The sequence below is a fragment of the Macaca mulatta genome, chromosome 15 (assembly GCF_049350105.2).
Source record: "Macaca mulatta isolate MMU2019108-1 chromosome 15, T2T-MMU8v2.0, whole genome shotgun sequence".
NCBI classification, from domain to species: Eukaryota; Metazoa; Chordata; class Mammalia; order Primates; family Cercopithecidae; genus Macaca; species Macaca mulatta.
The window spans coordinates 37,183,767-37,206,220 of NC_133420.1; the positions used below are offsets into that span (position 1 = coordinate 37,183,767).

The 22,454-nt window shown below is 36.5% G+C and overlaps 1 protein-coding gene across 8 annotated transcripts in view; it reads left to right on the plus strand.

Annotated features, from left to right (window-relative positions):
• Window positions 1–22,454, plus strand: part of C5 (complement C5) — a 122,737-nt gene that overhangs the window by 62,557 nt on the left and 37,726 nt on the right. For 6 of the 8 annotated variants that reach the window (XR_013405625.1, XR_013405624.1, XR_013405623.1 and 3 more), the window contains 8 exons: window positions 3,111–3,201; window positions 4,637–4,710; window positions 5,552–5,691; window positions 13,681–13,908; window positions 15,139–15,199; window positions 19,849–19,938; window positions 21,670–21,882; window positions 22,329–22,404. Coding sequence is in view for 5 of the 8 variants with exons in the window: in XM_077968181.1 (XP_077824307.1) it covers window positions 3,111–3,201; window positions 4,637–4,710; window positions 5,552–5,691; window positions 13,681–13,908; window positions 15,139–15,199; window positions 19,849–19,938; window positions 21,670–21,882; window positions 22,329–22,404 (973 nt within the window). In the remaining 3 variants the exon portion in view is untranslated. Of the gene's footprint in view, window positions 1–3,110; window positions 3,202–4,636; window positions 4,711–5,551; window positions 5,700–11,424; window positions 13,033–13,680; window positions 13,909–15,138; window positions 15,200–19,848; window positions 19,939–21,669; window positions 21,883–22,328; window positions 22,405–22,454 lie in introns of those variants that run through there. The other 2 variants (XM_028834901.2, XM_015116942.3) reach the window with 2 other exon arrangements.

Here is a 22,454-nt window from a genome sequence, read left to right on the forward strand (position 1 = left end):
AATAAAAACCATTTTCATTGATATGAGATGATATTTCATTGTAGTTTTGATTGCATTTCTCTGGTGATTACTGATGTTGAGCACCTTTTCACATGCCTTTTTGCCATTTCTATGTCTTCTTTAGAGAAATATTTATTCAAATCTTTTGCCCATTTTTAAGTGGGAGTATTACTTTTTTTTTCCTGTAGAGTTGTTTGAACTCCTTATATATTCTGGTTATTAATCTCTTGTCAGATGGGTAGCTGCAAGTATTTTCTCCTATTCTGTGGGTTGTCTCCTTACTTTATTGATTCCTTTGCTGTGCAGAAGCTCTTTAACTTGATGTGATCCCATTTGTCCATTTTGGCTTTGGTTGTCTGTATAGTGGGGTATACTCAAGAAACTTTTGCCCAGATCAATGTCCTGGAGAATTTTCCCAGTGTTTTCCTATAGCAGTTTTATAGTTAGAGGTCTTAGAGTTAAGTCTTTAATCCATTTTTATTTGAGTTTTGTAATATGGCAAGAGATAAGGGTCACATTTCATTCTTCTGCATATGGATAACCGGTTTTCCAAGCACCATTAATTGAAGAGACTGTCCTTTCTCCAATGTATGTTCTTGGCACCTTTGTCAAAAATGAGTTCACTGTAGGTGTGTGGATTTGTCTGGGTTCTCTATTCTGTTCCATAAGTCTATATGTCTGCTTTTATGCCAGTACCATGCTGTTTTGGTTACTATAGCTCTATAGTATAATTTGAAGTCAGGTAATGTGATTCCTCCAGTTGTTTTCTTTTTGCTCAGGATTGCTTTGGCTATTCTGGTCTTTTGTAGTTCCATATGAATTTTAGGATTTTTTTTTTTTGTATTTCTGTGAAGAATGTTATTGGTATTTTCATAGAGACTGCATTGAATCAGTAGATTGCTTTGGGTAGTTTGGACATTTTAATAATATTGATTCTTCCAATCCATGAACATGGAAAAATTTTCCATTTTTTTTGTGTGTCCTCTTGAATTTCTTTCATTGGTGTTTTATAGTTTTCATTGTAGGTATCTTTTACTTCTTTAGTTAATTCCTAGGTATTTAATTTTATTTGTGGCTATTGTAAATGGTATTACTTTTTAAATTTCTTTTTCACATTGTTCATTATTGACATATAGAAATGCTACCGATTTTTGTGTGTTGATTTTATATCCTGCAACTTTACTGAATTCATTTAGCAGTTCTAATAGTTTTTTGGTGGAGTCTTCAGGTTTTTCCAAATATATGATCATATCATTTGCATACAAGGATAATTTGACTTCTTGCTTTCTAGTTTGGATGACCTTTATTTCCTTCTCTTGTCTAATTGTCCAGCCTGGGTGACAGAGCGAGACTCTGTCTCAAAAAAAAAAAAAAAAAAAAAAACTATAAAGACCTTAGGATTTTTCCACTAATAGCATTGGCAAAACAAAGCATTAAATATATTTAATGATTTGTTTCTTAAATTGCTAAATGTTTAGTATTCCTGAGGGCTTCCAGCGCACTAGGACTTGCCTAGAAATTGCCGTCCTTGTGGCCTAGACTGCCCCTCAAGTTAACCTAGGGCCCTAGAGCACTCCAGTCCATAGTGGGGAGGCTTGCTGGAACTCAAGCTCCAACCACTGGGATGAGCGATCCCCCTCTGGCTAGGGCCAGTCCAAATACTGTCTCCGTGGGCAGACATCAGCTGAGTACAGCCTGGTTTGCTTTCCACTGTGACAGTGCAGCACTGAGTTCGATGCAAAGCCACAGAATCACTGCGCTCTCCCTCTCCCAACAAATAGATTCTCCATGTTTCACAGTCACTGCTAGGGGATATGGGAGGAGTGGCATTGGTGCTTCAAGACTATCTTTCCTGCCCTCTTCAATATCTCTTTCAGTGATGTAAAGTCAAAACCAGGTACTGTGATTGCTCACCTGATTTTCGGTTCTTGTGATGGTACTTTTTGTGTGTAGTTGTTAAAATTTAGTGTACCAACAGGAAAGAAATGGTGTAGGCTTCTATTCAGCCATCTTGCTCTCCCCTCTCATATATTTTTTCATTTTTCGGTTTTTCAACTATAATCATCTGGTTTGGCTTCAGCTGGATAGAAGTCTCTCTCTGCAGCCCCCTCCTTCCTGGAACTCTGCCCCTCATTCCAGACAACTTGGCCTTGCAAAACTCCCATCTCTGTTGCCACAAGTCTTCAAAATCATCAGGCTCTCCTTGTATTCCTCTCCCTGCCCTAATCTGTAAACTGCCTCTAGGCAGTAAGCTGGGGCAATTTCAGGTTTCACCTAATTGTTTCCTTTCTCTCAGAGATCACAGTTCTGCTTATGCTCTAGTGTCTGAAAACTGTTATTTTGCATACCATGTTTGGTTTTCTATTAATGTGTCTTAGATGAAAACAGAAGTTCTGTCCATTTTTATTAAAGTAAATATAAACAAATTACCAAGTTAAAGAAGGCAGAGAATCATATAAAGCCTCCTTTTTTTCTGTTATAAACACAATTATTACAATTATACAAGTGCAAACAACTTTACAGACTGATCAATATCTTGTATAATCTCAGGAATACTAAACATTTAGCAACTTAAGAAACAAATCATTAAAGATATTTAATGCTTTGTTTTGCCAATGCGATTAGTGGAAAAATCCTAAGGCCTTTATAGTCTTTTTGTTTGTTTGTTTTTTGTTTTTTTGAGACAGAGTCTCGCTCTGTCACCCAGGCCGGAGTGCAGTGGTGCAATCGAGGCTCACTACAACCTCTACCTCCCAGGTTCAAGTCATTCTCGTGCCTCAGCCTCCTGAGTAGCTGGCACTACAGACACTCACCATCATGCCCAGCTAATTTTTGTGTTTTTAGTAGAGATGGGGTTTCAACATGTTGGCCAGGCTGGTCTCGAATTCCTGACCTGAGGTGATCTGCCCACCTCAGCCTCCCAAAGTTCTGGGATTACAAGCATGAGCAATGCACCCTGCCTATAGTTCTATTTTGGAAGCATTAAACAAAATGTTTTATTTATCTTTCAGAAAATGCTCAAGTTACAGATTAATGGCCATATTTTAAAATTCACCTATAAGTAGAATTTATATTGTTTTTCCATAATTGAATATGATTTTTTTATCCAGACATGAAGACCCTGTTACCAGTAAGCAAGCCAGAAATTCGGAGTTATTTTCCAGAAAGCTGGTTATGGGAAGTTCATCTTGTTCCCAGAAGGTATTATACTTCTGTCATGTTTCCTTGAAAGAAATGTGGATAATGCAAGTATTATGGCCAAAAATCTGGAAACTACCCATTTCCCAATAGCTTGCATAAGAGTTAAGATGATCCTGCAATTTGATCAAATTTTGTTTTGTTTTGCTTTGCTTTTTTAAATTTTTATTTTTTTGATGTACATTGCACTGGTGATTGGCTCCAGGTCAGAATGAAGAAGGGTACTATTCCATTTAATTTTATTTGACTTCAGTACGCATTTACTACACACAACTATGTGCTATGCACTATATTAAGCTACTATTTTTATCCTAAAATACCTGTACTATAAAACAAACATTAATAAACAGGAAGAAAGGTTCTTTTCTTTTTGAAGTTTTTTATTCAACACATTTTAAGGAAACACTTCCTCTATATCACTGAAAACAGTGATGTACTGAGTCCTCGAGCCATACTCTTCTTAGGTGGGCTTAAAGCACTGGTTTTCCAATGAGAAGGCAAGGAATGAGTTCAAAGCCCTGCAATTGTTTCCTCATGCATCTCCTTGTTTCTATCCTTGTCTTCTCTAATCCTTTTTCCACACAATTGTTGTCCATTTCATCTGACATTACCCATTAGCTAGCAGGTCCTCTAGTAAACCTTCTGGCCAGTGCTCCCCACCCTACCAGTGATTGGATTAATTACACCCTCAATTAACCCTGTTGTGTGAATCACATTGTATTATAATGACTTCTTTACTTTCCTGTCTTACACATTAAAATGTAAATACCTCAAGGACGTGAACTAAATTCAGATTACTGCTTTATATGCAGGACTTGGCCTAGGATACTGAAAATAAATGTATTGGACGAATGCACACTGCCTCTTAACTCTTATAATGCCTTATTGGTACAATTATTACAGTGCAATATAATTTATTGACTTAACTATTTCTTCCACTAGATTGTAAACTGCCTGAGAGCAGGACTATATCTTACCAGTGCTGTTTACTCAGTACTCAGCACTATACCTGATACAAAGTTGGTAGACAATAGCTGTAAATAAATATACAAGCTTAATCATAATCAGCAGTTTTTAGTTATGTCAGCTTTGTTTTGAGCAGTGCTAACATGAATCACTTTGCTTCCCTATTTTAGAATATACTCACGACATAGTTTTTTCTTTGTTTTGTATGCTTGGATTTTGCAATGTTTCAAAGGCATCCTGCTGAACTTGAATTCTCATCATAGAGGTGCAATGTCTAAAAACATGAAATATATAGGAGAGTCACTGAATATATTTTTCTTGATGAGGTTTTCCTTAATGATGTGATTTCATCACGTGAGTTTTTTTCTTTCTCTAAAGTAGTTTGGAGCAAAAATACTGTTAATGGATGTCTCTGTTAAGTTGGGTTAATCAATATTCCACTGTATTTGAATATCAACATTTTAACTTCCAGAAAACAGTTGCAGTTTGCCCTACCTGATTCTGTAACTACCTGGGAAATTCAAGGTGTTGGCATTTCAAACAGTGGTAAGCAGGCTTAAGTGATATATGCATTTAAATAGTGATATGATTACAAGATGTAATTCTTTGTTAGTATCTATTTAGTGTACCCAGAACTTACGTGGTAGTAATTTTTAAAAAATATTCTTTTTTTATGTATTACCAAAAGACTTGGATGTGCCCACATCTTACATATTGATTTCTCCTTTCACTCCTCTCTTTTTTTTTCCTGTTTCCCTTTTTTGTAAATGAAGAAGGGGTCTCGCAATGTTATCCAAGCTGGTCTCAGACTCCTGGTTTCAAGCAACCTTCCTACGTCCGCCTTCCAAAGTGCTGGGTTTACAGCTTGAGCCACTGCACCCAACCTCAAGTCTTTATTTTCCTTCACCTTTCTCACTGACTGGGAGCTTGTGTAGCCTTAGAAACAAACAAATGACCTCTCTTGGGCTGATCTTTGTGATGATTAAGTGCAGATGCTTTCCAAATAATTTCAGGAATGGTTTTGTTTGTTGTTTGCTACTTTTGTTTTAAAATCTTGGTTTCCACAATCAAAATATTATACTCATTAAAAAAGGAGCCAATAATGAATATCTAAAAAGATTTGGTGCATTAGTTAATAAGCATTCTCATGCCTTAAATAGAATTAACTATTTATTGAACAAATGAAGTTTTCTGTTAATACTAATTATTATTGAAATTAAGATCAATGAATAGAAAATTCAAGGGCATGAGGTGAGAGTTCAGAGAAAAACATGATCTAGTATTCTTTTTTCCTTGAAGTAAAGCAAATGTGAGAAATTTTAATACCAATAAAGCATTATAGGGATTTCCTAATATGATTCTACTTCGCTTCCACTTTGGGCTGAAGGTATATGTGTTGCTGATACTATTAAGGCAAAGGTGTTCAAAGATGTCTTCCTGGAAATGAATATACCATATTCTGTTGTACGAGGAGAACAGGTCCAGTTGAAAGGAACTGTTTACAACTATAGGACTTCTGGGATGCAGGTAAGTAGGTATTAATATTTATGGGATAAAGGAACCATTCTCTGGTTTTTTGAGAATTCTATTAGTGGAATTACCATACACAAAAAAAGTAAAATTTCAACTCAGTTCAGCAATAGAAACCAAACACTTAAAATGAGCATTGTACTAGATGTGTAGGTATGTGAATTAAAGGGATGAAGAAAGGAGGAAGGACAAGTAGGTATTCACGTAACTTCAATTGAAAGAATAAATTGCATAAGATAATCCATGTGCTATGGAAGTCTAGAGAAGGATGAATTCATATTTAGTTCCTTTATTTGCCTATACTCAGAGTTCCTTGATCTCCTTGATTCTAACAACCCTTTCCTTTCCTCCATTTTAGCCATTCATACTCATCTTCACTTTATAGATCTTATCATCCTCTCTGAAACCTTGATTTCAGACATCTCACATCTCACCATCCAGTGACAACCTCCTTCCTGTCCTAACTCATTAACCTGATTACTTCCATAGCTCTGGGTCAGCAGCATCACTGAAACCTTCAATCCATTAACGCGATCCCTTTTATTGTCCATTACTTCCCTGCTCTTTTTACTTTACTCCTTGTTCAGGTTAGAATTCACGAGCCATCATTAAAACCACACTGACTAAAATTATGCCAACTCCCTGGATCCTTTCTCACTCCAGGATACAATTCCAACCATGATTGGACCCACCATTTATCTTCTCTTTGCCAGCACACCCCTAAAGAGAATTATATGATAGGCTGACTGATTTGATTTGAAAATCACAATCACAAAACTTTGCATGATAATTCAATGTGTTCCAAAATTCTAGCTACATTTTTTTAAAACACTAACTTTATTCTTAGAGATTAGAATTTCAGTGGTTTCCTAAAATTTTGCTTACATACCCTCTTGTTTTGGAAAAACTAAGTACCCCTCTGACACTTTTTTTTTTTTTTGAGATGGAGTCTCGCCCTGCCCTTTGACACATTTTAAAATTGGCATCTAAAATTTTTATCATACATTTTTTAAAAGATAGCAATCTATTACTTTTGAAATATTTAAATATCGATATCTTAAAATAAAACTGTTTTATCAGACTTATGTATAGCAGAGTCCAAATACCATAGCAAACAATTTTGTAAATGCTCAAATAAGCTCTTTTTTTTTTTTTTTTGAGATCAAGTCTTGCTCTGTCGCCCAGGCTGGAATGCAGTGGTGTGATCTCGGCTCACTGCAACCTCCTCCTCCCCTGTTCAAGCGATTCTCATGACTCAGCCTCCTGAGTAGCTAGGATTACAGGTGCATGCCACCAGGGTTGGCTAATTTTTGTATTTTTAGTAGAGACAGGTTTCACCATGTTGGCCAGGCTGGTCTCGAACTCCTGACCTCAAGTGACCCACCCGCCTTAGCCTCCCAAAGAGCTGGGATTACAAGCATGAGCCACTGCTCCTGGGCTCAGACAAGCTCTTAACAACAGATTACATATCATTCCTTTTCCTCAATGAATCGTATTTCCGTTTTACTCCCCTAATGTTATATATTTTATGCTTGAATTTTTTTCTGTTGATCACCTTATTATATTTTAATGAACAAAAATATGCATATACATTGAAAATGAAATATTTTAAAATTTCATGATTGTAAAATTCCAAGTATCAAATGATATGTGGATTTAGGTATCATTACAAATATTATTATTAGTATACTATTGATAAAATAACATACACATTTCTAAAGTTATTAAATGTAAAAAATAAAATTTTATTTAAAAATTATCTTCTCGGCCGGGAGTGGTGGCTCACGCCTGTAATCCCAGCACTTTGGGGGGCCAAGGCATGCGGATCACGAGGTCAGGAGATCGAGACCATCCTGGCGAACAAGGTGAAACCCCATCTTTATTAAAAATACAAAAAAACTAGCCAGGCATGGTGGTGGGCGCCTCTAGTCCCAGCTACTCGGGAGGCTGAGGCAGGAGAATGGAGTGAACCCGGGAGGCGGAGCTTGTAGTGAGCTGAGATTGCACCACTGCACGCCAGCCTGGGTGACAGAGCAAGACTCTGTCTCAAAAAAAAAAAAAAATTATCTTCTCATTAGATAAATGAAACTTTTCTCTCAATTGGCTTCATAGTTATGGATAAACGTTATTTACTGTTAGAAATGAGAGAGGGTTTGGCATAATTCTGTTCTTATTTTTCATTTTTATAGAGATAGGCATTGCTGTTTAACCCAATATTATCAGGAAGGTTGATAAAATAAAAATATTGTCAATTTTATTACCCCTTTATCAATATATTTTAATATTATGTCTTGGAACTTCACATTTAGCTTATTCAATTTATGTAATACATTTGCCATATAATCTAACTGGAAAAATCAGTCCTCATTGATAAAATAATCAGCCAAAATCAGACGTACTTTTTGTCATAGAAATGCCAATTTCATTTTTCAATCCAATTCATGTTAAGAAATGTCACTCTTTTTTTTCACAATTTTAATTTTCAGTAAAAATGAATTTTTCCATATAAACTTATTTCATCAGGTAATGCTACATATCACACAATGCACACACAAATTTTACTTGGCCACAGGATGTAAATGGGGAATAAACTTAAGTAATCAATTTACCACACTGATGATATTTTTTTTTTTTTCTTTTTTTGAGACAGAGTCTCCCTCTGTCACCCATGCTGGAGCGCAATGGCACGATCTTGGTTCACTGCAACCTCCGCTTCCCAAGTTCACGCCATTCTCCTGCCTCAGCCTTCCAAGTAGCTGGGATTACAGGCATGTGCCACCTCGCCTGGCTAATTTTTGTATTTTTAGTAGAGACAGGGTTTCACCATATTGTCCAGGCTGGTCTCAAACTCCTGATTTTGTGATCTGCCCACCTCAGCCTTCCAAAGTGCTGAAATTATAGGCATGAGCCACTGTGCCCGACCAGTATTATCTTATTTTTATAGAAATAAAATCAAAATGTTACTTATTTCTCTTCCTTAGAATTTACTCACAGGGTTTGCATAAATCCTATGAATCATGCCACCATCTTCAGCCCTGTGGAATTACCCTCCCTTGTCTGGAGAAGGACCTCGATTAAGCCAGAAAGTTGCCTTTACATTGTTGCTTTCAAATCCACTAGCTTTTCTGCAGACATAATGCTTCGTGAATTTTAGATAATCATAATTCAGATGGAGATACCAAAGGCCATTTCTCCATCAAGTTCCTGTAGTGGTTTTTATGTCTCAAAATCCCAATACAAGATTGGTTTGAAGCCTGGAAACTGAGATACTAAGACAGTCAGACCATCTCATCAAAACAGACTGAGCATAATTTTATAACTCACACTGATCTTGGCTACCAAAGGATTTTGGTAGATGATTAAGGAGGTGCCACTCTTAAACCATTTAAATTGTAATTTAAGATAGACACATAAATAGGTGGGCATAACAGATGGGTAAGGCACAGAAGCCACAGCCAAACTCTGCTCAACTGTAGGATTGACATCAGCAGGGGTCCTCTGCTCACCTAGTCTTAGACATATAAAATAGGTTTGTGTATGTGTATATATATATGTGTATATATATGTATGTGTGTATATATATATGTATATATATACACTGCCTCAGCAATTTGTGTTTCCACCAATAATATTATCAGAGACATCCTTTCATATCAGTATATACAGATTTACTTCATTACTTTAATGGCTGCACAGTAATTCACATGGTGGTACACTATAATTTGTTGAACCGTGTTTCTATTAAAGACATTTGGGTTGTTTCCAGGTTTTCACTATTATAACTGATTTTGCAAAGTCTCCATTTATGCATACATATCTTCCTACACATATATTTCTGTAGAATAGATGTTTTGTCTTGGAGTGAACTAACCGGGCTAAAGGGCATGGACATTTTACCTTCTGATAATAAATATTGCCATAATTATCTTCCGAAAGAGCTACATCAATTGACGTTCTTACCAACTGTATGCAGGTAGCCTTGATCCCTCGCATTCTTATAATTTGGGGGAATAAACATTTTTTCTTTTATTCATACAAGGAACACTTATACAGAAATTGAAATGAATGGACTAGATAACTACATGCATCATTTTGATTAAAGCTCAAAAATGTAACATTGCTGAAAAAAGCAAATGGCAGAATAATATATATACACAATGAATACAACTACGTAATATTTAAAAACATGAAAGACAGCACTATATATTGTTTGGTAATACACATAAAATTTTTGCCAAGTTGACAGACACAAGTGATAAGTCACTGATGTTTCTATTTCACTACCCTGATTTCTAGCAATGTAGAACCTCATTTCATTTGTCTGTTGGCCATTTGTATTTCTTCTGTCATGTATTCTATGATATCCTATATACTACTTTAATATCCTTTCTTTTGCTTTCCATTGAGTTGCTTTTTCTGGGGTAAGTTACCTAGCTTCTTCTTGCTTAGTTTCCTCATCTGAAAAATGGGATGATAATAGTATCTATTTCATAGTTGAAGATTAAATGAGCTAATTCATGTAAATATAGTACTTGGCCAATAGTGAGTACTCAACAAATGTACTTATTATTGTCTACAGGAGCACTTTCTATGTTATAGCTATAAATCCTTTATTGATTATAAATGTTGCTGGTATTTAATCTGCTACTTGTCTTTAACTTTGTTATTAGTGTTTTTAATTTGTATGTTATAAAATCCGTAGATCTTTTCCTTTATGTCATTTGAATTTTGTGTTTTTGGAAATTCTTTCTCACTGCAAGTTTTAAAAATGTTTTTCTACAAAATACTGCATGTTCTCACTTATAAGTGGGAGCTAAACATTGAGTATATATGGACACAAAGAAGAGAACAACAGACACCAGGGCCTACTTGAGGGTGGAGGGTGAGAGAAGGGTAAAGATCAAAAAATGACCAATTAGGTACTATGCTTATTACCTGAATGATGAAAGAATCTGCACACCAAACCCCTGCGACACGCAATTTACCTATACAACAGACCTGCACATGTGCCCCTGAACCCAAAATAAAAGTTTTTCTGAAAAATTGTTTTTTCCATATTTTCTGTAGTACTTTTATAGCTTTCTGCGAGCATTTAGATTTTTTTATCTGAAATAAGGATCTAATCCCAAATAGCCAGTTGATCCAGCAGTATTTGTTAAGGAATTCATGCTTTTCCAACTGATTTAAAATGTCATCTTGCCCCCATATATATTGAATTTCCATATATGTGGATTTATATATTCTCTATTTATAGATTTATATTTATAGATTCTCTCCTTTGTTTTGTATTTATAGGTTCTCTCCTCTGTTTTGTTTACATCAGTATCACACTGATTTAAAGTACCATAGATTTGTGGTTATATTGTATATCTATTAGGCAAGTACTCTCTGGTATTCTTATTTTTCAAATGTTTTTGATGTTGCTATTCTTACACATTTACTCTGCCAGATAAACTTTGGAATTAGTTCATTGAATTCTCCTTTAAAAGTTATAATAGGTTTTTCATAGGTACTGTCCTGAATTTATAAATTAATAAAGGGAAATTGACTTGACCTGCCATACTGAATCTTTTACATGTCTTTATCCTTTTGCTTTATGAACTAAATCAGGGTCAGCAATTTATGGACCATGGGGCAAATCTAGCCTGCCATCTCTTTTGTATGCCCTTTACAGTGACACAATTATATATAACTTGACAGCATTTTTTTTTTTTTTTTTTTGAGACACAGTCTCACCCTCTCACCCAGGCTGGAGTGCAATGGCAAGATCTCGGCTTACTGCAAGCTCCGCCTGTCGGGTTCAAGCGATTCTCCTGCCTCAGCCTCCCAAGTAGCTGGGATTACAGGTGCACACCACCACGCCCAGCCAACTTGATGGCATTTTAAAGTGTTGTGCATATCACTATACTGCCATATTTTGTTGAATCTTTAAATTATCAGTGCATTTCCATCATATCAAAATAAGAAACAAGTACATCTGTGATATTTTGGGGTTAGTTCCTGTTAATTACCTTTCATCTTGAGTGTGGGTTACACTTCCCTATTTCTTTTTATCTAGTAATTTTGGATTGAACCTTGGACTTTATTGATAAAAATATTATAAAGACTCTGGATTCTATTACATTCCTCTGAAGATTTCTTGTGTGTGTGTGTGTGTGTGTGTGTGTGTGTGTGTGTGTGTTAGCAGGCAGTTGACTGAATTCATTTCCAAACTCTGAAATCTCAGTTCAGTATTTTTGCCGTAGCTGGATGCTAGAAATCTGTGCTGTGCATAAGTAAAGAGTCAGCCAGGTTTGAGCAAGGATTATACACAGAACTTGGAGCTCCTTCACTACTCAGCTGTGGTAACTATTCCCTACTTTGTCCTCTAGTTCCTAAACCAGTATGATATCAGGTTCTACTGGGGTTTTAGCCACTCCAAGGCACCAATGGGCCTGCCCTCAGGGTAAAGCTATAAAAAGCAGGACACTTATTGAGTGTCACTCCTTTCTCCCAAGGGTCACTTTCCTTCCCACTCTCTATTATCTGCAGGTAGTTTGTTTGTTTGTTTTAATATATATCTTGTCTAGAGTTTGTGGTTATTTTTACAGAATTGTCACCCAATGAAAGCTATTTGGTTATTACTGAAACCAGAACTACTGATTTTTTATATTTTCCATCAGTTTCAAAAGTTCCTTTTAGTCTCAATTTACTAAGAGTTTTTGTAATTCTATTATGCTGAATTGTATTAAATGACTCTTCTATATCTATCCTCCCCCACCCTCCCCTGCTGTTCTAAGGAAATCATTGGCCGCAGGTGATCCAATAGTCTTTTGCTCTGGCTTCTCCCACCCTGGTGGTTGTCTCCCAAGAAGATAGTTAAGAGGGAAAAGGAACTTTCTATTTTCATGAACTTCCTCAAAATTAGTGGTTGAATAGCTGGTGCTCTCTCTTGTTTACCTGCTTGATTTATTCTGGATTTTATGGCTTTATTCTTTTGGGTATAGTTCTCAATTCTATCAGTTCACCAGAATTTGGAGGGAAGATGAAAAATGTTCACTATTTGAGCCAGAAGTCGGTGGGCACTATTATAATTCCTGTTACAAAGATGAGGAAATGGAGGATTAGAGTGTTCATGCAACCAGTTTCCATCACCAGTTAATAAGAGGAAGGCCAAAATTTGAATCCAGGTCTTTCTGGAGCCAGAGTTTAGTTGTAAAATGGGGTACAAATGGGAAGTTGATAAAATTAGAAAAGTAAGCTGGAGCATAATGGGCAGGGCCTTGAATGCCGATATAGGGAATTTTCAGTCTTTGATGAAACCATCATTTATTGAATACCAGAGGCCAGATATAAAAATGAATAAGATGAAAATGAACAAGTACCTGAGCCTAAGGCTCCCAGTATCTGAAATACAAACCATGTAAAGAGACAAGTAGTAAGTGCTATCACAATAGCATGAGCTCTGTGCCTAATTTAGTAGGTAACAGTCTAAGAATAGTAAGATGTTTCTGAGACAGTGTTGACGTTTCTAGACATCTCTTTGCATTGCTAAACTCTACAGCGACTTGTGTGTCTATGTTAGGAAATCTGAAATGAACTTTCTCCTGTGCCTTAAAATCTAAGGGATTATTTTAAGGTAAACTTTGTTAGAGATAAAATATTTCGAGTCCAGGCATGGATTACAGCATCATGCCTGTAATTCCAGCACATTGGGAGGCTGAGGTGGGCGGATCGCCTGAGATCAGAAGTTCAAGATCAGTCTGGCCAACATGGAGAAACCCCGCCTCTACTAAAACTATAAAAATTAGCTGGGTGTGGCAGCGCATGCTTGTAATCCCAGCTATTTGGGAAGCTGAGGCAGGAGAATTGCTTGAATCCAGGAGGCAGAGGTTGCAGTGAGCTGAGATCATGCAGCTGCACTCCACCCTGGGTGACAGACCAAGACTCTGTCTCAAAAAAAAAAAAAAAAAGGTATTTTGATATAATTCTTCACTCGTATTTCAGTTCTGTGTTAAAATGTCTGCTGTGGAGGGAATCTGCACTTCAGAAAGCCCAGTCATTGATCATCAGGGCACAAAGTCCTCCAAATGTGTGCGACAGAAAGTAGAGGGCTCCTCTAATCACTTGGTGACCTTTACTGTGCTTCCTCTGGAAATTGGCCTTCAGAACATCAATTTCTCACTGGAGACTTCGTTTGGAAAAGAAATCTTAGTAAAATCGTTACGAGTGGTGGTAAGAAAAGCATACTTCAATAACTTATGCTTAAATTATTGCAAAAAAGAGACACAGAAAGAGGGGGAGGGGGAAACAATAGTGTAAATTTAACAAAACATTAAGCATTAAGGAATCTGGATGGAGGTTATTCTAGATGTTTTTTGTACTATTCTTGCAATTTTTCTATACGTCTGAAATTATGCTTAAAAATTTTTAATAAAACAATAACATTTTTCTTGTAGAAAATATAAAATACTGAAAAACGACAGATAAATAAAAATTATCGATAATTCCCATACCCAGAGATATCTAATTTTAACAATTGGTACAAGTCTTTTTTTGGTACACAGGTACAATTGATACACAGGCTTTTTTTTCCCCCTTTAATACATTCAGAAAATGTGTCTTGAAATCTATGTGCCAGACATTATGCAAGGAACTGGAGATAAAACAATAAATAAGACATGGCCCTTGAATTTAAAGAACTTACGGTCTAGAAAACTTTCCATTGTATAAACAAATAAACAGGCCGAAAAAAGAAGAAAAGTGTCATTTGTTAAAGTACAGTTTACCCACAGTCTGTTAATTGTATTCGTTATTAACATTAATATTTTTATATAAGTATGATTTACCAATTAAAAATAATAGTACTTTTTAAAGGACGAGATTCTTGCTAAGGGTCATATGGCCAGTTAACGACAGATTGGATTTCCTGGTTCTTCACTCTCCAAGTTCTGTTTTCAGCTATGAAATTCACTTCAGTAAACATGTACCGACTTATTTTGTGCAAAGCACATTCCCATGCATCCTTGTGGCTCCATGCAAACTCTGGAGCCAGGCTGCCTGGCCTTGAATCTTGGCTCCATCACCTCCTAGCAGTGTGACAGTGTTACTTGATTTCCATGTGTGTCAGTCTCCTCATCTGTCAAATGGGAGTAATAACAGCACCAACTTCATAGAGGTTTTTAGAAGTTAAATGAGTTAATACATATAAAGCACTTAGAACAATTATCTGAGCTTATAAATAACTTCTTTTTAAGCATTTGCTCTGGTCAGTATGCAAATAGCCATAAAATCTTACTGCTGCTTATATCCATGTAAGTATTTATAGTATTTATACATAGTTTACCTTTTCCAAGAAAAATAATTTTTCAGTTTGAAAAGTGGTCCAGAAAAGTTGATCCAGGGAATTCAGGTTATATAAACTTAATTATGTTTTTAACTGAATGTTTTTTGCCTTTATTTTAGCCAGAAGGTGTCAAAAGGGAAAGCTATTCTGGTATTACTTTGGATCCTAGGGGTATTTATGGTAGGCAAAATGATTTTTTATTTTGTATGTTATCTTTTGCTTTAGAAGTTAAAGTGTGTATGTAACTTAAAACACTATTTTTCAGAATGTGAATTGTCTAGAATCAAAAGTATCCACTTCTGTCTGGGGGCAGTGACTCATGCCTGTAATTCTAGCGCTTTGGGAGGCTGAGGTGGGTGGATCATTTGAGGTCAGGAGTTTGAGACCAGCCCCGCCAACATAGTGAAACCCTGCCTCTACTAAAAATACAAAAATTAGCCGGACATGGTGGTGGGCGCCTGTAGTCCCAGCTATTTGAGAAGCTGAGGCAGGAGAATCCCCTGAACCTGCGAGGTGGAAGTTGCAGTGAGCTGAGATCATGCCACTGCACTCCAGCTTGGGCGACAGAGCGAGACTCTGTGTCAAAAAAAAAAAAGGATTCACTTCTTAGATCACTATCTTTCTTGATAGCATTGTAGTACAACTACTATAATCTGAATGACTGAGACACAACAATAATAATTCTATTAATTTTGAATGCAAGGCCTCGAAATAGTAATAATTGCATGACTTCCCTTATGGATTATATTCATTATCCATCACAATAATAATTTATAATATATTATTATTGAGCCAACAGTCCAAAGAACACCTAAGAAAAAGTCATTTACATAATTAACATGCATTATTTGAAAACATAATCTGATTAATCACTTAACAAACCCATTCCTCGTTGCTCCTGCTTCCCTACTTTTCCTTCAACTGAGATATTCCAAATCTTCTCAAAGCTAGAATTTTGCAAACATTTGAGCACTTAAGGCCTAAATACATATACATGTATTTATGGAATTTAGGATGTGGCCATTCCTCTCTTTTCAACTAAAGAAGACAGATTACTGTAGTCCTTATTAAATGCTTACAATTTATCTTAATGTTGTATCAATAATTTTTGTTTTATTTCAGTGATATAGCAATGGGGAAAAATTTACTTACAGATTATGATCACTATCGTCAGTGTCTTTCCTCTGGGAAAGCAAAGAATTAATACCCTTTACACTTTAATTCAGCTGAGTATCATGAACTGAGGAGTGTTATTTCAGTAGAGTAGTAAAAAGAAAAATCCATCTATGTACATGTGTCCACATGCTTACTTGTTTCTCCAATTTTTCCTTCACACAGACCTCCTCCTAGCCTGCTCATTTTGAATGATCTATGGGTAGAGATATTACAAGTTTTGAGGGTTTTAGCCTCATGCAATTATATCAAGCCTCAAAAACCACTGTGTCCTTGGCTTCTCTTGGTTTTTTTTTTTTTTTCCCACCACACATGCTTCCTATACTGACATTATTGCAAACAGTTTTCCAGAGTAGTCTTGTCTCACTCATCTAGGTGTGAACATCAAGACCACAGGATAGGAACAATCTTTTATCTGGGAATAAATCTCTATAGGGAAAATCTGGGTTAAAAACAAAAATCTATGCCTCTTTCCAATCTTCTCATATGACTTTTTTCCCTTAACATTTTAGGAAACTTAGATTTAGGCAGCTTTCCTGATTTCTAGAGAGCTAAAGAGAAAAAAGATAAAAATTCTGTTCAGCTTATTTCAGATATTTTATTAAATACTTCTAATATTTATTTATTTATTTTTGCCGGGCGGGGGAACTCTCGCTCTGTTGCCCAAGCTGGAGTGCAGTGGCGCCATGTCAGCTCACTGGAACCTCCACCTCCTGATTTCAAGCGGTTCTCCTGCCTCAGCCTCTGGAGTAGCTGGGATTACAAGCACTCACCACCATGCCTGGCTAATTTTTATATTTTTAGTAGAGACAGGGTTTCACCATGTTGGCCAGGCTGGTCTGGGACTCCTTACTTCAAGTGATCCACCAGCCTTGACCTCCCAAAATGCTGGGACTACAGGTGTGAGCCACTGTGCCCGGCCTACTTCTAATATTTATATATTGAAATCGCTATACAAGTATGCTACTTTACAGGGTTCAGTTAAAATAAAAAAAAAAAAAAACTAAAATGTATTTGGAAAAATAAATGGACAATAATGTTAAAGGAAATCTGAAAAAATATATCAATGAGGGAGAACAAACTGTATATAGTAATTAAAATTGTGTGATACCAGCTTAAAAAAAGATTAAACACAGAGAATCAATGCTTAAGACTAGCTCTAGTCTTTAGTTTCTGCTTTCTGTCCCTGATAAGCCCTTTTCTCCCAACTCTTCTCATATCTCAAATGCAGAGAGTTAAGTTTCTCACTCCCTCACTTCCTGACACACCATCCTCATTGGTTTAGGCAGGCCCCTCTCATTTTATTTTTTCCTTCATCCCCGACCCCATTCCCATTCCCCTTCCTCCAAATGTACCCACTCAAATGTGTTTGCTATATACTTTTGAATAGAAAGGTAATGTTCTTTTGTATGTGTGTATCTTTTTAATATATGTATATGTAACATTGTGCTATAGATCCTATTCTATGTCTTAAGTTGTTACACTCAAGGCTTAGCTTTAAAGAAATATCTCTATTGTTATAGGTATACTTAATTCATTTTTCTTACATAGAATTTCAAAACATGTTCCCTCACCATTTTATCCATCACTGTATATACAATATACTTCTCTTGAAAAATCCGTGTTAGCATTTACCTGGACTGTATATCCAGGAGCTGGGTCAAAGGGTATATACATATTTAATGCCATTTAGTCCTGTCATATTGCCCTTCAGAATGGTTATTCTTCCATTAGCAGTGCGTGAGGGTTCTCGTCTCTCCACAACCTCACCAACACTTGTCTCTCTAAAATGTGGCATTTTTAATGGGTATAAAGCAATATCTCATTATTGTTTTAATTTGGATTCTTCTGGTTACTAATGATTTTAAGCATTTCTTCACATACTTGTCCATTTGGGTTTCCCATCTGTCAATTGCCTATTTGTATCTTTTGCACGTTTTTAAATTTTCCATGTGGGTTATCTTTTTAAAATTTCTTCTTGATTTTATTTCTGACATACCTCTTTGAGCAACAACAAGCCTTCATGGGTTTTGAAAAGGAATTCTTTATTCTGATGTAGTCAAATCCATCATAATTTCATCTTATGGTTATATATTTTTGAGGTAATCTTTAAGAGGTCTTTCTGTACTCTTAGTTCACAAAAATATTGCTGGATATTTTATTCTGTTAATTTTATAGATTTGACTTTAAAATGTTTTAATCTATCTGGAACCTGCCTTTTTATGTGATGTCTTGATGGGTCTTTTATTTGTGACCACAGACAAGGAGTAAAATTAACTTCTCTTAGTTTTAACTTTCTTTTTAACCTTTTCCACCTTGTAGTAGAGTTGCCAATGGAATTGAAATAGTCAAGAGCATGTTTCAATGGAGAAAATGGTGAAGGAGCAAATCTAGATAATCTGATGGCTATCTGTAATAAGTGTCATATATTGAGCATGAATTGTATGCCAGGTTCTTTGTCTATATTATTTTATCCCACAAAAATCCTTTGAGGAAAATATTGTTATCTCCATTTAACTGATTAACAAATTGAGGCTAAGAAAGGTTGTATCTTGCCCAGTGCCACATACATAGTAAGGTGTTTTTGAACTTCATGCTCTTTCACTCAAACTGCAAACCTCTTAAATGTCTTCACTGAGTTTTATTTTGATATATCCTCCGCATTTATCAAGGGTTAATGAAGAAAGAAGTTTTATGAGGAATGCTCCTGCATTTTTAGGAAAGCCACGTGGCTTGTCCATTACATTGTAAAATGTGACTCACTTTTCTTTATCATCTTCCATATGCCAGGGTCTGTGCTAAGTGCTGGGACTACAGCTTTCCCGGAATGATAAATGATCCCTGCCCCCAAAGCGCTTTCTTCGCAGGACAATGGGAGGTGGATTCTCTTTGTGGTGACTAGTGTGGGCTCTGCAGCAAAACTTCCAGAGTTCAGATTGCAGCTCCACTTGTACTAGTTCTGGGACCTTGAACGCACCACTTTCTAAGCCTCAATTTCCTCATCTATAAAATTAAAATAACGAAAATAGACCTAACGTAGAGGATTGTTGTGAGAATCGAATGCAATAATTCATTTAAAGAGCTTAGTAGCATGCTTGGTACTCTATCAGTAGAATGATCAATGTTACCTTTTTTGGACATAAACCAGTGATTACAGTACAAAAATTATCTGATACCAGTATGCTAAAACTCTGTTGTTTTGCTCATATATTAAAAAGTATCAAAACTAGACGGGGAAGGGAAGGTGGAAAGAATTTCAGGTCATACTTCCCTGTGGAGCTAATGTTCAATATATAGTTGATTAAGAAATTACATGTTAGTTATTCTTAGCTTTCAGTTCCAGGAACAATTTTCTCTCTTTGGGCAAGCTGGCATGCTATATTTTGCTGGTGAATAAGATTTATATAACCTACTTATTTCACATCTTATAATGACCAGGAAGCTTACAGCCAAATTTAATACTTTGTTTAGTAAGATTATACAAGCCTAGGATTTGATTAAAGTCCTTGATGATTGTTAACTTTCTTTTAAAATTTTAATAGTCTAATTATAAGTCTTTTATTTTGAAAAATTCTTTGAAAGTGATACATTGTAAATAATCTGCAAATAGTCTTCCCCTGGAAACTCTATATAAATCCAAATTTTCTAAATTACAGGTACCATTAGCAGACGAAAGGAGTTCCCATACAGGATACCATTAGATTTGGTCCCCAAAACAGAAATCAAAAGGATTTTGAGTGTAAAAGGTAAGTTAACAACGCCATTTTTAGTTCTCACTTCACTTGGTGCTTCAAACAAAAATCAAACATCCTCATGATTATTCTGTTTCTCCACTTTTGTGTTCAGTAGCACACACAAATCTACCTTTAGGAGTGCTCCACCCCTACCCACCCCCCACTTTCAAACCTTTCATCACTTTTCCCACTATCTTCTTCCAACTGCCTGATTTACGTAGAGATTCATTCTCCTCCAGTGGAGGGTAGGGACTGTCATTGGCTCAAAGATGTCTCCAAAATGGGGGTCCAGTTGCTTCTAGACTTAAAGAACTTTCCATGGTCTTAGTGGCCAGTCCTGCTCCAGAGAAGGCCTGTGGCCTGCACATGGCCTAGAGAGAACAGCACTGCTCTGCTGAAATACTGGTCCCAGAGGGGTTGTCTTAGTCCATTTATGCTGCCATAACAAAATAACAAAATTTGTAAATAATACAAATTTATTTCTCACAGTTCTGGAGGCTGGGAAATCCAAGATCAAGGCACCAAGAGACTGGGTGTTTGGCAAGGGCCGCTGTCTGTTTCCATGAGGACATATGTTGCTGTCCTCCTGTGGCAGAAAGTGGAAAGGCAAAAGGGTGAAAAGGGGTGAACAACTTCCTCACACCTCATCTATAAGATTATTAATCCCACTCATTAGGGCGGAGCCATCATAACCTAATCACCTCTCAAAAAGCCCCACCTTCTAAAACTATCACCTTGATAATTAGGCTTCAGTATATGAATTTTGGAGAGACATATACATTCAAACCATAGCAGGGGTTCTCCTCCCCTCGAATACATTTGCAGAAGTGATATTTGCACAAGTGACTAGGTTTTCCCTAGTCTCCAGGCTTTACAATTCAATAACATATTACTGAACGATAGAATGTCCTGACTACACTTTATCTCAGATAAAACCCTAGAGTCACAAAATGCTAGTACTGGAAAGGATCTTTTTGATTATGTGCAACCCTATTGTTGGATATAAAAGAAAGTGGCATGTCCAAGGTTGCACAGTGAGTTATAGACAGAGTCACATCAAGCACTCCCTGTTCAGGCTCTTTGCTTTGCTTCCTGGAAGGAATTGGTAAATATGGTTTATGATGTCTAAAGCTATCAGGTTGAATGACAACTAATTTGCCATGTTCTCTTGCAGCAATCAGTCCACTGTATTACATTACCTACCACCATATTTTAGTGATTTTTAAAGTCTTTATTTTTGTTTGTTTCTTTCATATTCATGTTCCTAACCAGATCTTTTTTTCTGACCCCGTTTCTGAGAAGCAAGTCAACTGCCTAGATAAAAAGGGAATAACCATCTCTAGATGATTGTTCTTCTCTCTTGAGAACATATTGTTAGAAGTTAATAAAGCCTGGGCGCAGTGGCTCACGCCTGTAATCCCAGCACTTTGGGAGGCCGAGGCGGGTGGATCACGAGGTCAGCAGATAGAGACCATCCTGGCGAACACGGTGAAACCCCATCTCTACTAAAAATATAAAAAATTAGCCGGCCATGGTGGCGGTCGCCTGTAGTCCCAGCTACTGGGGAGGCTGAGGCAGGAGAATGGCTTGAACCCTGGAGGCGGAGCTTGCAGTGGGTGGAGATCGCGCCACTGCACTCCAGGCTGGGAGACACAGTGAGCCTCCGTCTCAAAAAAAAAAAAAAAAAAAGAAAAAGAAATGAATAAAAAGCGGTGTGTCTACTTTGATCTTTTTTTGTTTCAGGACTGCTTGTAGGTGAGATCTTGTCTGCAGTTCTAAGTCGGGAAGGCATCAATATCCTAACCCACCTCCCCAAAGGGAGTGCAGAGGCGGAGCTGATGAGCGTTGTCCCAGTATTCTATGTTTTTCACTACCTGGAAACAGGAAATCATTGGAACATTTTTCATTCCGACCCATTAATTGAAAAGCGGAACCTGGAGAAAAAATTAAAAGAAGGTAAAAAAAAAATGTATTTCACATAAAAATTGGGTGATTTTAAACTAATATTTTTATTAAACTAATATTTAAGTTGTGAATTATAGAAAACTTTATAAGAGAATTTTAGCAAAAAAATCATGAGATGCACTCTACTATATAAATAAATATTATTTCTGTAGCATTTTGGCTTAACTTACCAAAATGCCTGGATGAGAGACAAGGCGCCTGCATTCCAAACTACAGAACACTTCCTTCCTTTTTGAATGAGATCAGAATGTTCTACTTGATAATTCCCAATTCAGGCAATTCATATGCTTCCTTTGAGAAGTTCAATGCTGGCCACAGAGCATATGCTTGCTGCCCAACACCAAAGGAAGCTTACCATTCTCAGGGGCTGATACAGTGTTTTTTGAGTAGAAAGGGAGGTCTGTGAAGCACTGTGTTCTTTTTCTTGTGCCTCTTAGGGATGGTGAGCATTATGTCCTACAGAAATGCTGACTATTCTTACAGCGTGTGGAAGGGTGGCAGTGCTAGCACTTGGTAAGTAGAAGATTTTGAATTGCATTTTCATATAGTGGTTAATTAACTAA